This window comes from Rhyacophila brunnea, unplaced genomic scaffold, assembly GCF_057557595.1.
Source record: "Rhyacophila brunnea isolate RB1 unplaced genomic scaffold, BYU_Rbru_1.0 scaffold_20, whole genome shotgun sequence".
Lineage (NCBI taxonomy): Eukaryota > Metazoa > Arthropoda > Insecta > Trichoptera > Rhyacophilidae > Rhyacophila > Rhyacophila brunnea.
Genome location: NW_028232860.1, coordinates 36,663,296 through 36,684,195, shown reverse-complemented (window position 1 = coordinate 36,684,195; position 20,900 = coordinate 36,663,296). Strand labels below are relative to the sequence as shown.

Below are 20,900 nucleotides of genomic sequence, written 5' to 3'. Positions count from 1 at the left end.
AATAAAATTATGCAATTAAAACAGCAGTAGCATTTGAGATACGTCATGATGTCGTATTCATGTTTTGTAACTCTCCGATACCGAATAGCATCAGTTTGATGTGGGCTTTGGTCTCTGCGCTCTTTATCCTCAGACCCGTTGCCATCTTCTCCAGTGCATTGATCCGGATCTCGACAAATTTATCAGCTTCTTCTTTGCTCAATTCGAGGTGATGGTTGAGGCCTATGTCGAACAGCATGGGGGAAGTGTCAGTAACTTTTGCCTCAATGAAAAACCCGCACCCCACATCCAGCTGTGTTTTGAAACCGTCAGGAAATGTGGTGTCGTCTTGGATTATTTCAAGCGTTTGCTTTATTTGTGTGAATTCTAATATTTCTCCATTCACTTTTTGTAAATTCACATCAATCTTTTTCAGATCTTCCTTAAGAATATCGTTTATGAATGTCTCATATTGAGCGACTGTTTCTTTGACATTTAAACGTTTTGACATATTGAATAGTATGTTGAGTCGATGTATTTGTTCAGTTTATGTTGAAAATGATTTCACAAGTAGAATATTGAGACACTGCACCAACTTATTACACACGGGTTTCAACATAACCTCGCATAAACGTCATATCACGAAATTAAATTGGAGGGATTACTTTTTTCACTTATTTGATTACATGAATAATAAATAAAAGAAGTCGAAAATATTGTTAATTTAGCGGTGATTTAGAAATTAAGATCTCTGTTAGTTTTTAATAAACTTTGGTCAGTATAACCGTCATGAACATTTAAATAATTTGACAGATTGTGTTTTCGGTTTTCCTGTTATCTATGGTGTTTTCGTTAGATTTATAATTTTATGGCTGCTGTGAGAAAAATATTTGGCAAAAATCATTTTTTAAATTAGGAATACTATACCTAAAAATACAAAAAAAGCAGAATTTATTTTATTATTTTTAACTTGAATAACATTTTAATATTCTTAGTAAAATGTAATTATGTTATATTTATTATTTCTTTGATCGTATTAATTAATTTAACACTACATTGTAAGTATGATTCATAAAAAAAAACCAATTAAAACATACCTAGGCACCTACTTATTAATTTAGATTTAGTATAATATATTTCTAATATCAGTTCTGTATAAAGATTTAGGTAACAGATAATAATATGTAGCATTATTTTTAAAAATTATCTACCTAGGTCCTAGATAATGTAAAAGAATTATTTATTTCAGATTCTAACTAGTTACTAGAGTAAAGTTTGATTTAAAATTTCATATAATGTAAAATTATCTAGGTACCTACTGTACGAAAACATCTTCTTGGCTATGTGTTAAAACTGTGAAGTAACATGCTCCGCCCATTTTTAACCGCACTTCCATTATAAACTAATAAGCTCCTCCCATTTAGTAAACAACAGTGCCTGGAATTATAACTTGGGGAGGTTCTACCACATAAATGCCAGTTCAATTAATAAGTCATAATTACTATATAATATAATATATACACTACGGCCTTATCAATGAGAGTCCATGCTTGACCTGACGTCTTACGTGTGACTAGCGACTCACTGCCTTTCTACCACAAATGTCATGTCGATTTTGCTTGTTCTACTGCCTTCTCTAGTTCGGCGCCCCATCCATCTTTTTTGATTCTTGCTCTATCAAACTGTAGGATAAATCTGTTTGTTTATACACATTTTTGTGAGTAAATGTGTAAATATTTAAATATATTATTAACCGGATGTATACCACAAGCGCGTTTACGCACTCTACAAATCCGTGCATGCAAGGTCGGGCATAGAAATTGAGCGTGTATACACGCTGTAGTTTACACTCACTACACTACCCGTGGCCGGTTGTTTTAAATAAATTAATATATTGTAGACAATATACTGCCATTTCTTGTAATCATGGTGACATTCTTAACTGTTTCTAATGTACTATTTTTTTATAGAAATCCCTGGCCCGTCGGTTACCACCATTCCAATACCTCCCAGCATTTACAGGGTTTAATGTAGATGAATCACTGTTCTTTATCATAGATTTGAAGTATTATTAATCTAATATTTAAAATCAATATTTGTTTGTTTGTTTGTATTTTATGCGCTGCCATACCATTCATCCGATTGCGATAAAACTTTGTCAACTTATTGTTTGCACTTTCCCGAAGAGTATCTAGGCTATATCTTATATATAAAAATGAATGTCTGCCTGTCCTGTATGCATTCCTATACCATTCATTCAATTGCGATGAAATTTTCGTAAGTGGTTGTATGCACACCTGCAAAGGTTTCTGAATTAGAAACATCATCATCTTCTTCTTCATCATTATATTTTCTTTTATTCGTCTGGTTAGTATACCATTCATCCGATTGCCACAAAACTTTCCTCAGTTGTTGTACGCATACCCGCAATGGTTTCTGAATTAGAAAAACCATTTTCTTCTTCTTCTTCATCATTATATCTTCTTTTATTCGTATGGTTCCTATAATACCATTCATCCGATTGCGATGAAACCTTCGTCAGTTGTTGTGGTAACACCCGCAAAGGTTTCTGAATTGATACAACTATTTTCTTCTATTCTGTCTATCATATCTATTCGTATGCGTTCTTATGCTATTCATCCGATTGCGATGAAATTTTGACCAGTTGTTATGGGCACGCCCGCGAAGGTTTCTGAATTAGTACAACCATCTTCTTCTTCTTCTATTCGTATGCGTTCCTATGCAATTCATCTGACTGAAATGAAACTTTTGTCAGTTATTGTGGGCATACCTGCGAAGGTTTCTCAATTAGTATTATATAAAATACAAAGTTTGTTGTTTGTTTGTTCCATCCAATTTTGATTTTTTTTTTGCATATTTTGGATTCGATTTTAATACAGTGTTCTTTTGTTTGACCTTTACTCCTATGAGAATTATTTTCATATTGCCATATTGTATTACACAGATATTTCAATATTAAAAAATGAATTGCCTCTTATTATTTTTTAAATATCTAAGATAAATATAACCATGAAGTGACCCTGTACGAAGCCGGGTACTTCAGCTAGTATTATATAAAATTGAACAATTATTTTAGAAAATAAAAACGTGTTTATCACGAGAAACTCATTGAATTAAGATTGTTTGTAATTATTAAATTCGGTGCAAACTTGCAGGGGCAGTTTGAATACTTACCACTGGTTTAGTGTATTTGAGCAAAATCAAAAATTTGGTAGATATACAAAACTTGTGTGCGGAAGTTGGAAACATTGGATATTTCAGTTTTGGGGGTTGTTGATGAATAAATCAGGTATTAGAAATAATAAAAAAACTCTTTCCTTATCTTTAACTTTTATTTATCAATACGATGGTACATCTTTATTTTATTGAGACCTGAAGACGGAGAAATTTAATTATATTACATCATTTTTATATTAGTAAAGCTTTAACTCAAAAAAAAAAAACACAGAAGTACTATACAATATAGTAAGTAAAATTATGAACTATCAATAGATCCTTAAATTTAAACATTCGTGTAATATTAAACACTAAATAAGTATTTTATAAAGTAAAAATTCGTATCATACATTAATCAACTCTTTTATGATAACAATTAATTATTCAAAATAATGTAAACCTAATTTTAATGAGTTTGTCCATAGAAAGAAAGCTACATAATAGTATTAATTTCAATCTCCAGTATTTAAAATCAAATTTCGGTGTAGTTGTTGTTTTGCTTGAATTATATTTTATTTAAATTAATATCACATTTATAAGGCTTTTAAAGCAAAGAGATTTCAAAAATAGTTTATGATAGCATGCAATTAGTATTGAAATTTACGTGAAATCTAAACATGAATAATATACAATAATAATTATTACTTATACTAGTATATGTACCGAACATGTTATAGAGATTCAATAATATTATTGACAGATTAAAAGTAAAACATCTAAACATTATATTATTGGGACTACACTTTAAAATAAACACTGGCATTTTTTTTTAAAATATATAAAGAAATTACACAGTAATATCATATTCTGTATAATGTATTTTTTAAACCGGGTATAAATCACAATGATGGATTACTAAGAGAATGTTTGGTAAGTATATATATCTAGTTACACTAGTAGGATACATAACACATATATATTATAGATCCGCCACATACAGATCAGACTATAAGGTCAATTTCTGATCTTTCCTCAACTGCATTTTGCATTCAATACAACCACTAATTCTTATTGTGTGTATTGTCGTCCTTATAGCGCCTGTTGTACACATGCATAGATTTACTGGCACCGATAATGTGTAAATTAAACTGTCGCGATAATAACCATTTACACGCAAAAGTGCCGACTGTCTAGCCAATCTCATTCTTCAAGCGAAAGCGAGACGCGTCGTTGTCATTTTATGATAGTACCGGTTTCGTCCGCCTCAGAGATATATATAAGTTGAAAATGTCCCTCTCATGCGGACAAAACCGGTCCAGATATTAATTAAGAAAAGTGGAATAAGTACAATAAAAATTATATTTCAATTAAATTAATAATACATTGCATATCCACCATGAATTGAGAGTTAACACAATAAAAGAAATTTTATGGTACCATTTGATGGGTTGTGAAAATTGGTAAACGTAAAAATGCTAGTGTAGTTCGTATTTTTTCCAGCAGGTTTGCCACTATTGTTGTACTGCGCAGGCGCAGTTCCAACAATCGCATGAAAATTCAGAAGCTGCTGAGCGTTTTTGCAACTTGTACGATAATACGTGTTTACAGGTGCATTTTCTCATAATGGCTGCGATAATACGTACTGTCAGCAGTAAATCCATGCATGTGTAAACGGGGTTTTACGATATTGTTGTTACTTTTTAATATTAGACGGTGTTGACACAAAATAACAATTGAGTTTTATATCAAAGCACCAAACAGTGTGTATTTAAACAACGGTTGAATTAAGTACTTTAATTCAATTCCAAATGTAATATTAACATGCCATTATTTCTAATAGGTACCAATAATGAGTTGATATAAAAAAAATATAAGTATAATTTATTTTTACATAAACTTAATCAAAATGTCACTTACATAAAAATACAGAAAATCATAGATATAAAATAATTCAAAGGAACGAAAGTAACTATACATATGAATAAACGATAATAAATTTTCATGGTATTTGGGTAAAACTACATCAAGACAAAAATATCAACTACACATGAAGTCCACAAACGTTTAAAATAATATTATGTTCCTTTTAGATGTAATAAATTGCACATACATAAAACTAGATTAAATAGATGTATGCCTACATAAAACGTTATTACCAATATATTATTTCAGTTATTTAGTAATTTTGAATTAGTGAAAAAAAGACATTATTATTTATGATAGATATTATGTATCTAGATCTCAAATAGACTTTGTTATGTTGGTATTCCTGATTTTCTAATCAAGCAAATGGCTGACACTTTTTTTATACCATTGTGTAATGGTGTTTATTTACTCACATTTGTTATAAATAATTTCACAGGATTTTTAAACTAAATAATATAGCCGAAATGTTGTGTTATTGACTGATGATTATCTAGTCATATATTTTATGGATTGTCTTTTCATGTGCAGTAAAAATTTCATAGTAGAATAATAATTATTGCTGATAATATATGCTGTAGGAACCAAGCTCAATGTCAGATTATCACATAATCTGGGACACGATCCTTAGTCATGAGGTCCCGATGTAGAAGATTATATAGTTATACCCAAACACTACCGATTTATTCTAACAGAAAACTAGACCATCAATATTTTAATGTTGCATGTTAAAATGGAATTATTTTTACAAACAAAATATCAGCTTATGGGTACTTTTGAGAACGAATATAATATTAGTTACACATAATTATAATAATAGAACACCCCCAGCTATGATTTATTAAAGTGACCAAAGATTACTTTAGCTAATAGTTTTACTGACCAGTATTTTTCAGACATATTTTTTTATTATACTACATACTTGAAATGGGACACTTTCACGTCAAATTCAAACTGACACTAACCTAAGAAAACAACTATGCTTAGTAATTCTAACAGTAGTGGTAAGACATCTACATAATTAGTATATAATTATTAAAACAAAGAGTCGCCACTTTCATGCAACACTTAAAAATAATTAAGTAGTAGCTACACTTAAGATTTCTACATCTAATGATTCAGTTGAATTGATAAATACATAAAATATTTTGTACATTTCAACATTGTAATAAGAATGGAATGAAAAAGGCAAGAAAATGGATGTTTTACATCTTATTTAAGTGTAATATAATTAGAAATCTTGACACAATTACAATATGTGGGTAAAGGTTTCATCAAAATATAGTTATACTTTCTTTTTAATTCGGATGAGTTTGAAATTCACTTCCTTATAAGGGAGTAACAGTTCTAATCAACATTTTTCATCATAATTTAATAACAACCCTTTAAAAGAATCTAGGTATAGTTTAACTTCAAGTAATAAACGTGAAGTATCTAAATATTTAAAATAACTGTTAATAAATTTAAGTAATGTAAGTATCTTACATTTTAAAGTTTTTTCTACGGAAATAGTGAATTTATACATGGATTCAAACATACAACAAAAATTGGACATTTATCTTCAATATAAAATGGATGGACAAACTTTTTAACAAATTTTATTCCTAATAATAATGGAAGGACATAACAGAGGGTTACAAATTATCTTTTTTGACAGATTTAAAGTGACATTATGGTCGGAAATAAATTATTAATCCATTTATTTATCTTTCAATAATGGATATTGTAATTTTTTCTACAAAATAATGAAGAAACCACATCATTACACAATTGTGAATGAAAAAAAATTAGAGACATCTATTTTTTTGACAATACTAAGTTGATATACTTTTAAAAAAATATTATAATTGTTCAAAGATACAATAACTTAATGTTCGACAGGATAAGAGTTATACTTTAACATGTCTACTCAAATTTAATACATTTTTATTTTCTCTCCTTACTGTTTTTGTCATAGACACGCGCTCTTCATGTCAGATGTGTTATGCCAGCGCTCCATTGGCGAGCCAAAAGTCCGAGGACAATAAATCGTCCGATTTGTCTAGATGCGCTGCTACTGATCAACGAACGAATAAAAAAGTCGAGCTGTTAAAAGTCAAAAGTTGCGATTATCGTAATGTCTTCCAATAATTCTATAATTTTGTGTTATTTATATGTAGACTTGCATAAAATAATATAGCAGTGAAAACAACACAATTTTTACATTTTCTTTTAAGAATTTCATAAATATAAATAAAAAATAATTGATAAATCTCTCATTTTCTAATGTATAAATTCAATGATAAAGTTTAAAACAATAATTACAAATTTTTTTTCGGCCCGAATGATCGCGTATTAATGTCAAATCGAATTTGCATAGTGATCGACGGACGAAGTCTGGCAACTCGGAGAGTTAAATATCAAACATGTTTGAAATCCAACGAGCTTGGTCTGCGGATTAAAAAGTCCGCAGATCTGGGGTGCTCCCGGCAAAAAAAAAGTCCAAAGACTGTAAATCATCTGACTTGCGTGCCAATGGAGCGCCGACATTAGGAAATTGAATGTTTTTATTAATATATATACAATATGTAAGAGTATATATTTCAATGAAATTGATATCGGTGTATTGTGTGCGATGAAATAAAAACGTTGTAGATAATCACTTGTTTATCAAGACTGTAAATTTTGCTGAGGTTACTACCTAGCTGTAAGGTACATAAATACAATAATGTTAGGTTATGAAAAATATGTACAGTAAAAAGTCTATTTACATGGTTAGTAATCTTAATCAGGATTTTACAATAGTAGCAGTATGTAACCACTGTAATAGTTATCTTTTTATATGAACCAATGTCATTTTTTGAACATATTCGGCATTAACTGTTCAACAGTAAGTTTTTAGATAATATAGTTGTCGAAAATACTACATGATAATATATAAATTCGGATTAAAATCACGTCTTAAAAGTAAAGAAAATCTGTTTTTAATACGTAGATTTAAGAATAGGTAGGTTATTTTATTTTAGCATGATCGTAATATTTATTAAATATAGACTGCCATTAATTTGACAATGGTAATATCTAGTAGCGTTATTTTAGTTTAATTAGTTTTCAATTTATGGTAAGTTAAAGGTGAAATTAATAAAAATAAAATGTACCTAATATCTCAATTTTGTACGTAACTTCAGAACCTGAATGCAGAACTATCGTAAGTATATAACACTTACCTGACGTTTTAATAAAAAAAATATAATGTTTTCAATGCGCAGAATGAGTGTTTAGTTTTAAAATTACAAATATTTTAGTTTGGGTCCACGCTGTAATGAATATACTTTCATGGTGAGTTTGGTTTCGATACATCATTAAACTAGAAAAAAAAAATATTGTATGTAAAGTACCAAAGATTGACAAAAAAATGCGACATGTATTACAATTCGCGAGGAATAAATATCCTACCAATAAACATATTCTACGTTAAAATTACATGGTAGCCTGTTGCAGTTTTTAAAACAGAATAATATTCCTCTGTACAGGTGCAAATCAATATTACAGTTATAGATGTGTTAACTAAAGTTGAGGCGAAGCAATACTCACACAAACGCATTGTTTTCAAACAGAGCATCAACGTATACGCATGTTATCCTCTTTTCGCTATAAGCGCAATAAGTAGGTGTAAGAGTAAGCAAGACAAACAGCTATTTCTCGTAGACATTGTGCAATGCTCGTTGCCTCAGAAATGCACCAATACACACAATCCTTCATATCTGTATTCGCTATGCTTTGCCTCAACTCTGGCTGAGAGACCTGTACAAAGCATGAGGACTTGAGCAAAGTGGAGGTTATATTGACAGATTGTCTTACAAAGAATACTTATTGAGTATTCACCCAACATATTGAGTTCTTGAATTGTATCAAACATACATTGATGGTCTAATGTCAATACCACACCCCGTATCTGACCTATATGACAAAAATGACTTTTTGATACTAGAAAGAACAAAAATACTGCCAATTGACTGCGAAATTCTCATATCAGTAGTTATTTTAACAAAATTGATACAGCTATTTTAGTAATTTCCTGTAATTGAACGTATGTGAACCTGTAATAGCCCGTATCTTGCCTCTAAGCTGTCAAGCGTGTTGCACGACATGTGTTGAATTCAGCTTCAAAATGTCACTTTCGAATTATTTAAAAGTTAAAAACAGTACGTAATATAAAAAATTTTGATGTTTATCTTTATATATAATATGTCACATTTTATTGGATTTTATCATTATATTAGGTGTTATGTGTTTTGCTTTACCACTTTTTACGTTACGGGTTATTGGCATGCTATGTAGTTACCTACAACATGACAATAATTGTAGAACGATTAACAGATATTAGATATTAAATATTTAGATTTTTTAGCTTCCTACACAATACGGTACGGGATATTAACATTAGGGCATTGACATGGAAAATAACCAAAATAGTAAAGAATGTGGTTTAGGATAGTTCTGTATTCAGATGACGAATTGTAATAGAGTATTATGTAATATTTAGAAGTAAACAGCATGTCACAAAATGCAGTACAGTTGCTAGGAAAATTATTGCATTAACCTAATTTAACTGTCATATCTCAAGACCATTAGCAGAATTCCTTATCTAATAATTCGTTTCAGTTTACTTTATGATAAAAGGTACATTAAAATATCAAGTGATGTACCCATGTATATTGTAGATACAATAGATTAGCAATGATAATTACATATTTATATAAGTATTATATAATATTAATAAGATCATACACATGTCTTACTGTTATAAAACAATGTAAATTTTTGTAGACTGTTTTGAAATTCAATGTCGGAATGGGTACATATTTTAGATGAATTTATTATAATCAAAAATATTTTACTGTCAATGTATTCCGCATTGCTCGATTGTTGCAATTTTAAGATATTGGATTATTAGAAATGGGTAAGAAATAATATATTAATTTTCATATGAGGGCATCAGGTGCAAACCCGCCATTGTTCACTTGAGACGTCTATTTTCAAAAACAACAAATCCATAATTCAACATTTTGTCGAAGTTTTAAAACATTTTTTCGTATGCTTTTCAGAGGTTTTGGAAGTTATAGCTCAATATAAACTGTGTGAAATTACATATAGATAGTATTCGATTTTGACCATAATTTTGGAAATAGATGCTGCGTCTGATGCAAATTTTTAGTATTGGAAAAAATGATTCACACCTTTAATTTAAGAAATTGCATCTTCAATTTAGTGTTAGTACAAATAAAATCCAAATATTTGTATGGGATTAGTGAACCTCAGTGATTGGTACGAGTGCAGCTCCATTGAACTGTTCCAGGTAGTAGATGATATGGTAAAGATCGCCCAGATGTTGGCTAATCTTCGTTGGGTGATGGCACGATAAGAAGAAGAATATAGTATAGTGGGTTGCGGCCAAAAGTCGATAATTTTAGTATTTATAGATAACAGCGGATTATGTGTATATATATAAATATGTATGCTAGAAAAAATATTAAAATATTCAAGGTCATCCAATATATAGAACATGCACATAAGCATGAAGAAATCAGCATTTTGCCTGATTTTAGAGGACTTGTCAAACTTCAGATTGCAATTACTCCACAACATGATTTAGAGACTTACCAACTTTTGGCAGTAACCCACGATATATAGAAATATTCAAGTTAGTTCTTTCAACAGTCACAAGTTTACACCTAAATGAATTTGATTTTACAGTTATTAGTTTATAATTGACCCCTTCTCCGAAAAAAGAGCATTATCGCGAAGACATTAGTTTTCAGTAAATCAACTTAAACGATATGCCATACATCTGTTTACATAACAGCTAAAAATCATTATTTAAACTCATCAATAGGTGGGACCTATTGCAGTTGTGACCGTACATCACGTATCACAAGAAATTTGAAATTACATAAATTGTGATAGATATTGTCTCAAAATGAAGATTTTAGTTAACTCTACTTTTCCGGAGAGCGACTCAATTAATGCTTGGTTATAATCGATTAAAAATTCATTAAATCATCAAGCAAAAGGGACAAAGACGAATACCTTGATTTAAGTAGCTGGTAAAATCGTGAATAAATAAACAGTTATTTCACAATGATAAAGTTAAGGGTTACGATAATTTATATTAAAAAAAAAAAATGTTTTGTTTGTGCAGCGTGCAAAACGAAAAGGGAGATAAGTCTGAAATTATTACATATTATCAGCAGAGGCAAATTGAGTTTTGAACAATTTTGTATAAACTTTTGTGTAATAGTTACTAATTCAGTAACGTAGCTTCTATTCGCTCCTCTTCACCTATATTCACACACATACATTATTTTTAGTTTGACATATTCAACTGATTTTTCATACTATCTCCCCTTTCTGTACGAACACAGATCTGTTGGACACTTAATATAATATTATATTATACACAAAACACGTATATTATTATTGTTTTGAAAATTTTGAGGCATGTTAAATGACATTTTAGGTTATATTCAAATTAAGATATTACAACAGTTATCATTAATATAACTACATCTCGTGAAATAAATTTGTTTTAACATTCAATACACAGACAACGGATAAAGTACATCCAACATGAAAAATCTTAAAAATACACATGACTAAATTTAATATCGTCTACTGTATTTTAATCTTGTACCCACAGGTCGGAGAGAACGAAGGTCTATGACATTATGTAATATATAACTAACGAGAGATTTTAAGTCGTATCCTACTTAGGATATACAAAAATCTTTGGAGATAACGTGTGGATTTTATAAAGTAACAATTAATTTCATCACGTGAAAAGCATCAACTTTTATGATGAACATTTTTAATTATTTACATAAGTATATTATACATTCGGTGTGATATTTTATTTCCATACTGTTTATTGCTAATCATTATTGTGCAGTGAGGACATTAATTATATTATTATAATAATTATTAAACATATTGACTGTATTTAGTATGTGTATTATTGAAGAGACATCTAGATCTCGGTTTGTGTTTTTATAAGTGGCTTTGTCGCATTACTTTGGCATAAAGGCCAGCGATAAGGCACGAAAGAGACAAAACATGGAAAGATGAGGCATCAGTTAATATTGTTTTATGTTATAATTTAATTTTGTGAATATTAGAATACAAATACGGTTTCCTCTAAGTTAATAATTCAATGTTCTTTCCGATTAAATGGGAAAAAATAAGTAATGTAAACAGAACTGATGTTGAATTTGTAGCCCGAAACAATATAATAATTGAAGAGCTAGCTACAAAAGAGGTGTATGTACTAAGAGCTATAGTTTTATAAAAGCCTTTAACATTTCAATTAATATAAACAAAGCATATCAGTATTTTTATATATTGACCGCAAGCCATACTTGTAGTAGTCAGATTGAATTGATTTTTAGTAACATGGTAATTAAAACAGCATGAACCACGTGAATTTAAAATGACAATGATTATATAAAAATGATCAAATTTTTGTAGTTGTGATGAGTAGGTCATATATATATATATACGAAATATAGAACTAGGTCAAGCTCTAAAGAATGTATATTGGAGTTGTCTTTAGAAATTACAGTACCAATTCAAAGATCTAATAAAATACAATTCTACTTACTGACCTTATATAATTTATTAGGAATCTGGGCTGTACTATGTGGCAAAGTGCCAAATAGATGTGGTCAGTTTAAGTAAGGTTGGCGCAGGGTTGCAGCTGGGAATTGGAGAATAGCTCACCAAACCGGAATAGCAAAATCAACTTTCGAGTAAACCATTGATTATAACTTCTGACCAGTACCTAATAAATTTAATTATTGAAGACTAATAAACTGTGCCTTGCCGATGAACTGAACTATTCGACATATCTAAATTTCAGAAACGTGACAACAGCATCACCCATTATAGATCTATTCAGCAGCATAAAAATTGGTATTTTTTGCTCAAATGCACCATTTTTTTAATAGACGTGGAATAGGCCAGCTCACCACCAAGGGATCCAAATGTAGCATATTAGTCCTTCAGATAATACAATTGGTAGGCATCTCAAAAAAGGCAAATCTAGAGTCGAGAGGGCGGCGAAAAACAGCCATATGAAATAAGAAAAAGAATATCAAGAATAAATTATCCATTCTGCCCTCATTGCACAGAATAACTTGGTAGCTGGTAGGTAAGTCAAATGTCAAAAAGTTTGATATAAAAATGTTTCTTCGATTTGGCAGGAAATAATGGTTTATTTTGTAACAAAATATGTGATAGTTATCATTTAGTTAAAGCTTACAATTACTAAAAACCAGAGTGTTGTAATGAATAGTACAAAATAAATTAGGGTAACTTTGATGTATCGTTATAACTTTGCCTCACAAAAATATCTTCTTTTGTAGCAATGTGGAATATTATTTGATTTAAAATTGGTTGCTATGTTAAGTGTGTAATCGATGCGAGTCAAAGTTAGGTGATCAAGCCAAAGTTACCCTGGCAGGTGGTAACATTGTATATGAAAGTATGTGCGGCTGAAACTGTTTCATGTTGCGAATTCCACGTCGGATTTGCATGCCCTGTTAATCATCCATGGAATCTTCATTCTTCATTGTAGTTCTTGAATGAGTAGTCTGCCACGGATCCAGGACTTGCAGGGTTCGACAGATTCACCGACCTGAAATTAAAACAATATATCTTTAATGAAAATGTCAACTAATACTTTTATGTACATGCATGCTTTTCAGGACGTACTATTATTTTATGTAGATACAATAAAAAGCATTACAAATATTACACATTCATATAATTTATAATTTAGGAATTGTATTTGATAAAATCGTAGGTAACATATCATTAAATTAATATGTTACAATGTCTTTATAAATTCCAAAACACCGAACCTAACATTAATTACTTTCTGGATGAAAAAATAATAAGTAAGTGATTATTTTATTACATAAAATCAAATCCATTCACAATTTGTATTTCAATAATTTCTTGACAATAATGGATAATTACCAAGGCCTGAACAAAGATGATGCATAAATGCGAGTGAGAAAGTATTCGGCACCCTTATAATCTCTGCGACACACGCTAGAGTAAGATAAAAGGTTAACAGATGTGGGAGATGGTTTGCTACGGTGTAGCCGCCAAATCTTAGCGTATTGCTTAACTAAGCGTCGATAACCATGTTGCCAAAATTGCTATTTTTTGTGTTAAACATAAAGTCAGTGGTAAATATTTTTAGTTAATTAAGTAGAAAAGATGGTTCTGTGTGTTGTGTTAAAATGTGGTAGCCGTACTGAAAAGCAAGAAGATGGTATTACGTTTCATAAGTAAATAGATACATGTTCGTGATAATTTATTTGTATATTATTATGTATTTTAATATCAAGTGACCTAGTGTTTCTTTAAAATAACTTAAATTATGGATATCTTTACCTAATGGTTGCATTTTGACCGCTTAAAAATACTATATAACGTAAAAAAATAGAAAATTATATTTTAATTCTGAGCGTCTAGTACGAGCACTTTGGGCGAGCACTAGCGAAATGGTCTATGGTCTCAAACATTTGTATACGAATGCGTTCGCTCGCCCACAAACCAAATGCACGGCACGCAGCTTCATTTAGCAATGCAATGGGTGGCGTCTAGATGTATCTATAGTCTAAGATAATTACTGTTTTATGGATACTAAAAATCAGGAACTGGAAAAGACGTGCGGAGGACCGTTCCGGCTGGAGGACAGCGGTGGAGGAGGCCAGGGCTCGACTTGAGCTGTAGCGCCATCGAAGAAGAAGAAGAAGGATACTAAATTGTGCTAAAAATGTATAATTGAACAAGCTGGCATGTTTTATAATATTGTCAAACAGAATATATTTCAGATCAGATATTTTTGAGTAGTCGTTAAACTTGCAAAAATTGCACCAGGCATATGGCGTTAAACCTAGTATCTTAAGTTTTCATAAAAAAAACGCTATTTTATTGACTTACAAGGTGGGCATGTTTGCGCTTTTGATTTTAGAATCAAGATGGAATAAAAAAAAAATCATGGGATTTATTATTGGGGAGAGTTAGAGAAAGAAATCTAGCCTTTTCCTGCTAAAATAGCTTAATTTCTTACCCCGTCCTTCACACAGTTGTCGATGAGAGTTGGCAACACTGCACACATATATTGTGTATATTTCGTGAATAGTTGTTGTTTTATGCGTATACGTTAAAATAAATCAATAAGGGCCAAAGTTAAACCGATACGTCAAAGTTACCTGAATATTTAATCGATTATTCACACCGTATGTGTAAAACCATAGTAAGTGCAAATGACATAGATTGGAGATATCAGGTTTTAAAGATTTAATTTAGTTAAATAATTTTTAAAAGCGTTTCTAAAATAAAACGACATATTATAGGTATATTATGCCATATTATTCGTCTATTATTTTTCATATTTTTGTATGTGATTTATAAAAAATTCAAGTTGTTTTACATTTAAATCTCGAAATCGAATAATTTGCACTTACTTTGGTTTCACACTCACAGTGCGTATTGTGAAACATGAAGTTACTTTCTGAGAAAGGAAGATGGAAAGATAATAGGGCTAAAGTTAGACCGGTGGGTCAAAGTTGTCTGAATAAATAATAGATACTCGATAAATGAAAAGAAAAGAAAATTGTTTTGTGTATTGATGGGTCAAAGTTACACACTTGTGTAGTGGGTGTTGGAAAGAAAAGATTCCTAGTATCAAGAGAAGAGAATTATTTTGTTCGGAGGAATTTTCCATGTTAAATAATACTTTATCTAAGGTCAAATATGGCACAAATGATTTATTTATTGTTTGCTACATGTTCCTAATGTGTGTATCAGATTATTTAATTAGTGATCTCATAAACATAGACATACGCTTTGTATCAAAACATTATTTAGTATTTGTAAACAATGTAAAATATTGTAAAACATCATTAATTATTCATAATATGCATCAGTAACAAGCAGTGGCGTCCTCATGCAAAGGCTGACGTGACATGTAAGGTCGAACCAGGGAACTCAGAAATAATGGGAACGTAAATACATAACGGGTAAGGCGATAGCAGGTAACCGACTCAAGTAAGGAAGAATCCGGGCTAAACTTACACACGTGTCAAGAATATGTTTTACATCGAATACTGAAAACTGCTCTCGGTTTATGCATTTACGCTCATTTAATGTTGGTGTGTTACACACTATTGCACGTGCATAATGCGTGCTTCATTTTCGTTATACACTCACATATTCAAAACCCTGGATCAAGATGCGGCGTATTGAATATAGCCTATCGGTATTCTATTTATTATCTGTTCTATGGGTCGAACATTAAAAATACGTATGGGGTTTCTTTGAGAGCTAAATCTGTCAACTTTGTAGAAAAGACGTATTGGTATGGTATTAATTTACCCTATTTTGACATCCTAGTTCTCATCATATAAACTATATTAATACCCATAGACATGCCCCCCACAAGGCTGACAGGGCTAGCCTGCAGGTCCGCGCTTAGAAGGGGCCCGTCGTGGTGGGTCGCCAGTTAAATGAGAAAAACACACAAATTTTCTCGAACATTAAAAAAAGTCGCCTGCAGCGCTATTTTCCTTAATGATTATTAACATTTGTGACTGTTTAATATGATGTGATATGATGATTGATATAATCAAACGATGATTCACGTGTAGAAAATTACTTTATAATTATTTTAAGTGTGTTTCTTGACTTTCAAAATGGCTATTTATCTAATACGGCGAAAGGTTGCATGTTACTTGGCTAACACAAAAGGAGGTCGCGATCAGTGCTTCATAATATGCTGAGTGCTGACAACTCAATAAATCAACTGGACTTATTTAAAAATCGCTAAAAATACATGGAATACCTTTAACCCTGGGGTTCCGCGAAAGCCACTTGGGGAACACTACTGTAGAAAATCACACTGCCTTTAACCTTAAGCGATAGATAGGGGGGCCCGCCATAGATCCTGGTCTGGGGGCCCGCTTCAGAATGTCGGGGCCATGCCCATAGATTGTAAACGTCGTCGTTTGAAGTTGATAATAAAGCCATATTTTGGTAGACATCAGATTCCGTGGTTATAGTACATTTTAAAAGTATTTTTTGTCAATATTAATATACCTTTCAATTTTATCAATAAAAATAATATAGTAAATCATATTAGGTAAACTTTCCATTGCACTTTGCAATTGACCTGTATTTTTTGAGGAATTGTAACATTTTTGTATCTGCACCGGCCGCCCCTTGGTTAGGATCATGGCATCATCCTGAAGCGGCCCCCAGGCTAAGATCGTTGGCCCCCCTACCTATCGCTAAGGATAAAGGTAGTGTGACGCTCTACAGTAGCATTTTCCAACGCTACTTTTTACGCTTTTTTTACGTGGTAAAATTAATGTGTATATTTAGTGTTTTTTTTGTATATTTTAATACTTAGGTATATCCATTTGAATTATGGAGTTGTCGAGTATTGATACACAATTAAACATTATATCGTATAACAACATAGTTTTAAATAATAATATTATTAAAGGAAAATAGTCCCGCAGGCGACTTTTTTTTACTATTAAATCAAATTTGTGATGTGTTTATTTCACTTATCTGATTGTGTCGCCTTGCCGGGCCCCTCCTGAGCCCGGGCCCCCAGGCTATATCCCTGTCAGCCCCCCTTTGTGGGGGCCATGGTTAGAATCACACAAATTATTTTCATAGAACATCTCAATTACAAGTACCCAAACAAAAGTAATTACGTATCCTTAAAATATTAATTTGTTTTCGTATATTGTCGGTAATCTTCGACACGAAGACAGTTAAGTAGGGTGGATCGCGTAATTTGAGCTTTACAAACATTATAAATATAAAGTATATGTAGGTAGATACATACTGTTAATAAACTACTGCAGTGTTTTATCATTTTAGGTTTATTGAGGCATTCATTATGCACATAATTATAATTACGATAATTGTTACTGTTTGTTTTATCTTTTCCATTGAACCATCACCATCTATATATATATATATATATATATTATATATTATATTATATTATATACCAATATATCTATAATAGCCGTGGTGATTGCCGATTACATTCTCCCTCCTTCTTCTGGCATTTTGGCTTATGGCCTCTGATAAAACAGATAATTGCAGTAAATGGTAATAAAACTGTGATTCAGTTATATATTTGTTTATAAATTGATTGTTAGCTAATAAATAGGCAACTGATACTAATTTGTTATAATTGCTATTTTTAAACGTCACTATAGATAACTGGAAAGCTGTTTATCAAAATAGCAGTAAGAATTTGCATCAATGCCGGACTCAAGATCTTGTAGGCCAGTGGTGTAGTGTAACATAAAATAGTGCCTGCCAAATATGTCGACGGATAGGTACACTTACCAAAAAGATTCAAAACAGTCAGTGACGTACCGTGGGGATAGGTAAGTCATGTGGCGCGACAAAGTGAAGGAACGAATACATAAATATTACGGTTTGAGAGCATTACCGGTTTTGTCAGGGTAACGCCACTGTTCCGGCATGGCCTCGCCTATGCGCACGAAAGAAAGTTCCAACATATCGACTGTGGAAAGGAAAAAGGGCGTAATCCATACAAATCAAATTTTACACGAGGCACAGAAACGTTTTTGTTATGGTTTTCGGTCAAAGTTAAAATACAAAATAGACATTACCTTGAAGTATATGATAATTAATATATTATATCCCTAATCAGATATTATCTAATTATTGAGTTGATTAAAAAAAATCAACAAAAATAATGGTTAAGTCATTTTTTTTAATTGTTAGCTAAGTATAGATAATAAATCGGCATTTGCAGCTTACATATTTTGGATACAACGTGTATTTAGTCGCGAACAAGTTACTATACAATAAAACCTATTTTGAAAAAAAGGAGGGTTACGCCCTTTTTCATTTTTATAGTCGATATGACAGACGACTTTCAATGTGCGATTGGGTTTAGGAGAAGAAGTTTTGTAGCAGCAATGGAAGAAGTGACGAAGATGAAGAAGTATGTTAGCGTTTTCCTCAAAATCTAACAAATACTGTATAGGTGCATGCCAGTAGCGAAGGGTGAAGGTAGGCTGTTAAGATTTGACATAAATAGTGCACACTAAACTTCAGTCAAACGTATCTGTTTTCATTGAGCAAAGACTAAAATGTTTAGAAAGGTAGTTTTTAAAGTTAAATAAAATCCTGCCTAATCCAAACCATAGTAGATAATAGTCAATTCGTCTACCCATAAAATATCTATAATTATGCCATTAAGGGGGGACATGCTCGTCGAAGGTCAAAATTGAGTTTTTATTGTATTTTCAAACCATGATCCTGGACACTCCTTAAACGTTGTAGATAATCTATTTATATAATTTTGAAGCCTTATTATCCATTATAATTATTTTAAACATTTGATGACTGCATAAAGTATTTTTGTTACATAAAATAGTATTCTTTTAAACCTCTCGCTCTAATGTTTTAGAATATAGTCATATTTCGGTACATAACTGTGCAGTGGTGTTAAGATTTTTTACATTTATTAATTTTTAAACGCATTTATAAAACCATTAGTATAATTTATTACGAGATAATTTTTGTAAAATATTCATGATAAAAAATTATATTGATAATCTCTGTGATCCCAAATTTGACAAGAATTAGGCATTTTATTATTCAAAAAATCGGCAAGATTATTACATTTGAAGATGATTCTAAAGATATTTATTATAAGCTATGTCTTTGACCATTCAAGTGTGATAAACATCTTATGAATAATGATTGCTTTATAATAATTATTGACCTAAGAATAAGGTAGTGTTTTTTTGAAATACGCCATTTCTTTTGTCATTCCCCAGTGGTTAAGCTACAACATACGGCCGTAGCCATAAATTGACAAACTATAATTGAAGTAGGGAGTAAAATGATATTGACGCGCGTGTTTGAACATGTACCGTTTAAAAAAAAATAAAAAAAAATTCTGTTAGGTACATGTTCAAACACGCGCGTTAACATAATTTTACTCCCTACTTTAATTATAGTTTGTCAATTTATGGCTACGGCCGTATGTTGTAGCTTAACCACTAGGGAATGACAAAAAAAATGGCGTATTTCAAAAAACCACTACCTTATTCTTAGGTCAATAATTATTATAAAGCAATCATTATTCATAAGATGTTTATCACACTTGAATGGTTAAAGAAATAGCTTATAATAAGTATCTTTAGAATTATCTTCAAATGTGTTAATCTTGACGATTTTTTGAATAATAAAATGCCTAATTCTTGTCAAATTTGGGATCACAGAGATTATCAATATAATTTTTTATCGTGAATATTTTACAAAAATTATCTCGTAATAAATTATACTAATGGTTTTATAAATGCGTTTAAAAATTAATAAATGTAAAAAATCTTAACACCACTGCACAGTTATGTACCGAAATATGACTATATTCTAAAACATTAGAGCGAGAGGTTTAAAAGAATACTATTTTATGTAACAAAAATACTTTATGCAGTCATCAAATGTTTAAAATAATTATAATGGATAATAAGGCTTCAAAATTATATAAATAGATTATCTACAACGTTTAAGGAGTGTCCAGGATCATGGTTTGAAAATACAATAAAAACTCAATTTTGACCTTCGACGAGCATGTCCCCCCTTAAACGAAACATCATTTATTTTTAGATATTTTATGCAGAGAAGAATATTTTTTATCGATTATGGTTTGGTTAGGCAGGGCTTGGTGAATATTAAAAAAACTGATTAACATCTGTAATATG

General features: G+C 30.9%; 2 protein-coding genes across 3 annotated transcripts in view; one reads left to right on the top strand and one right to left on the bottom strand.

The window, feature by feature from the left end:
* Positions 1 to 20,900, top strand: part of LOC147071603 (uncharacterized) — a 336,535-nt gene that overhangs the window by 35,682 nt on the left and 279,953 nt on the right. The window lies entirely within an intron of this gene.
* Uxt (Uxt prefoldin-like subunit) lies at positions 44 to 490 on the bottom strand. Its single transcript, XM_085948238.1, has one exon. It carries the CDS (start codon positions 488 to 490, stop codon positions 44 to 46), a length of 447 nt encoding a protein of 148 aa, XP_085804364.1.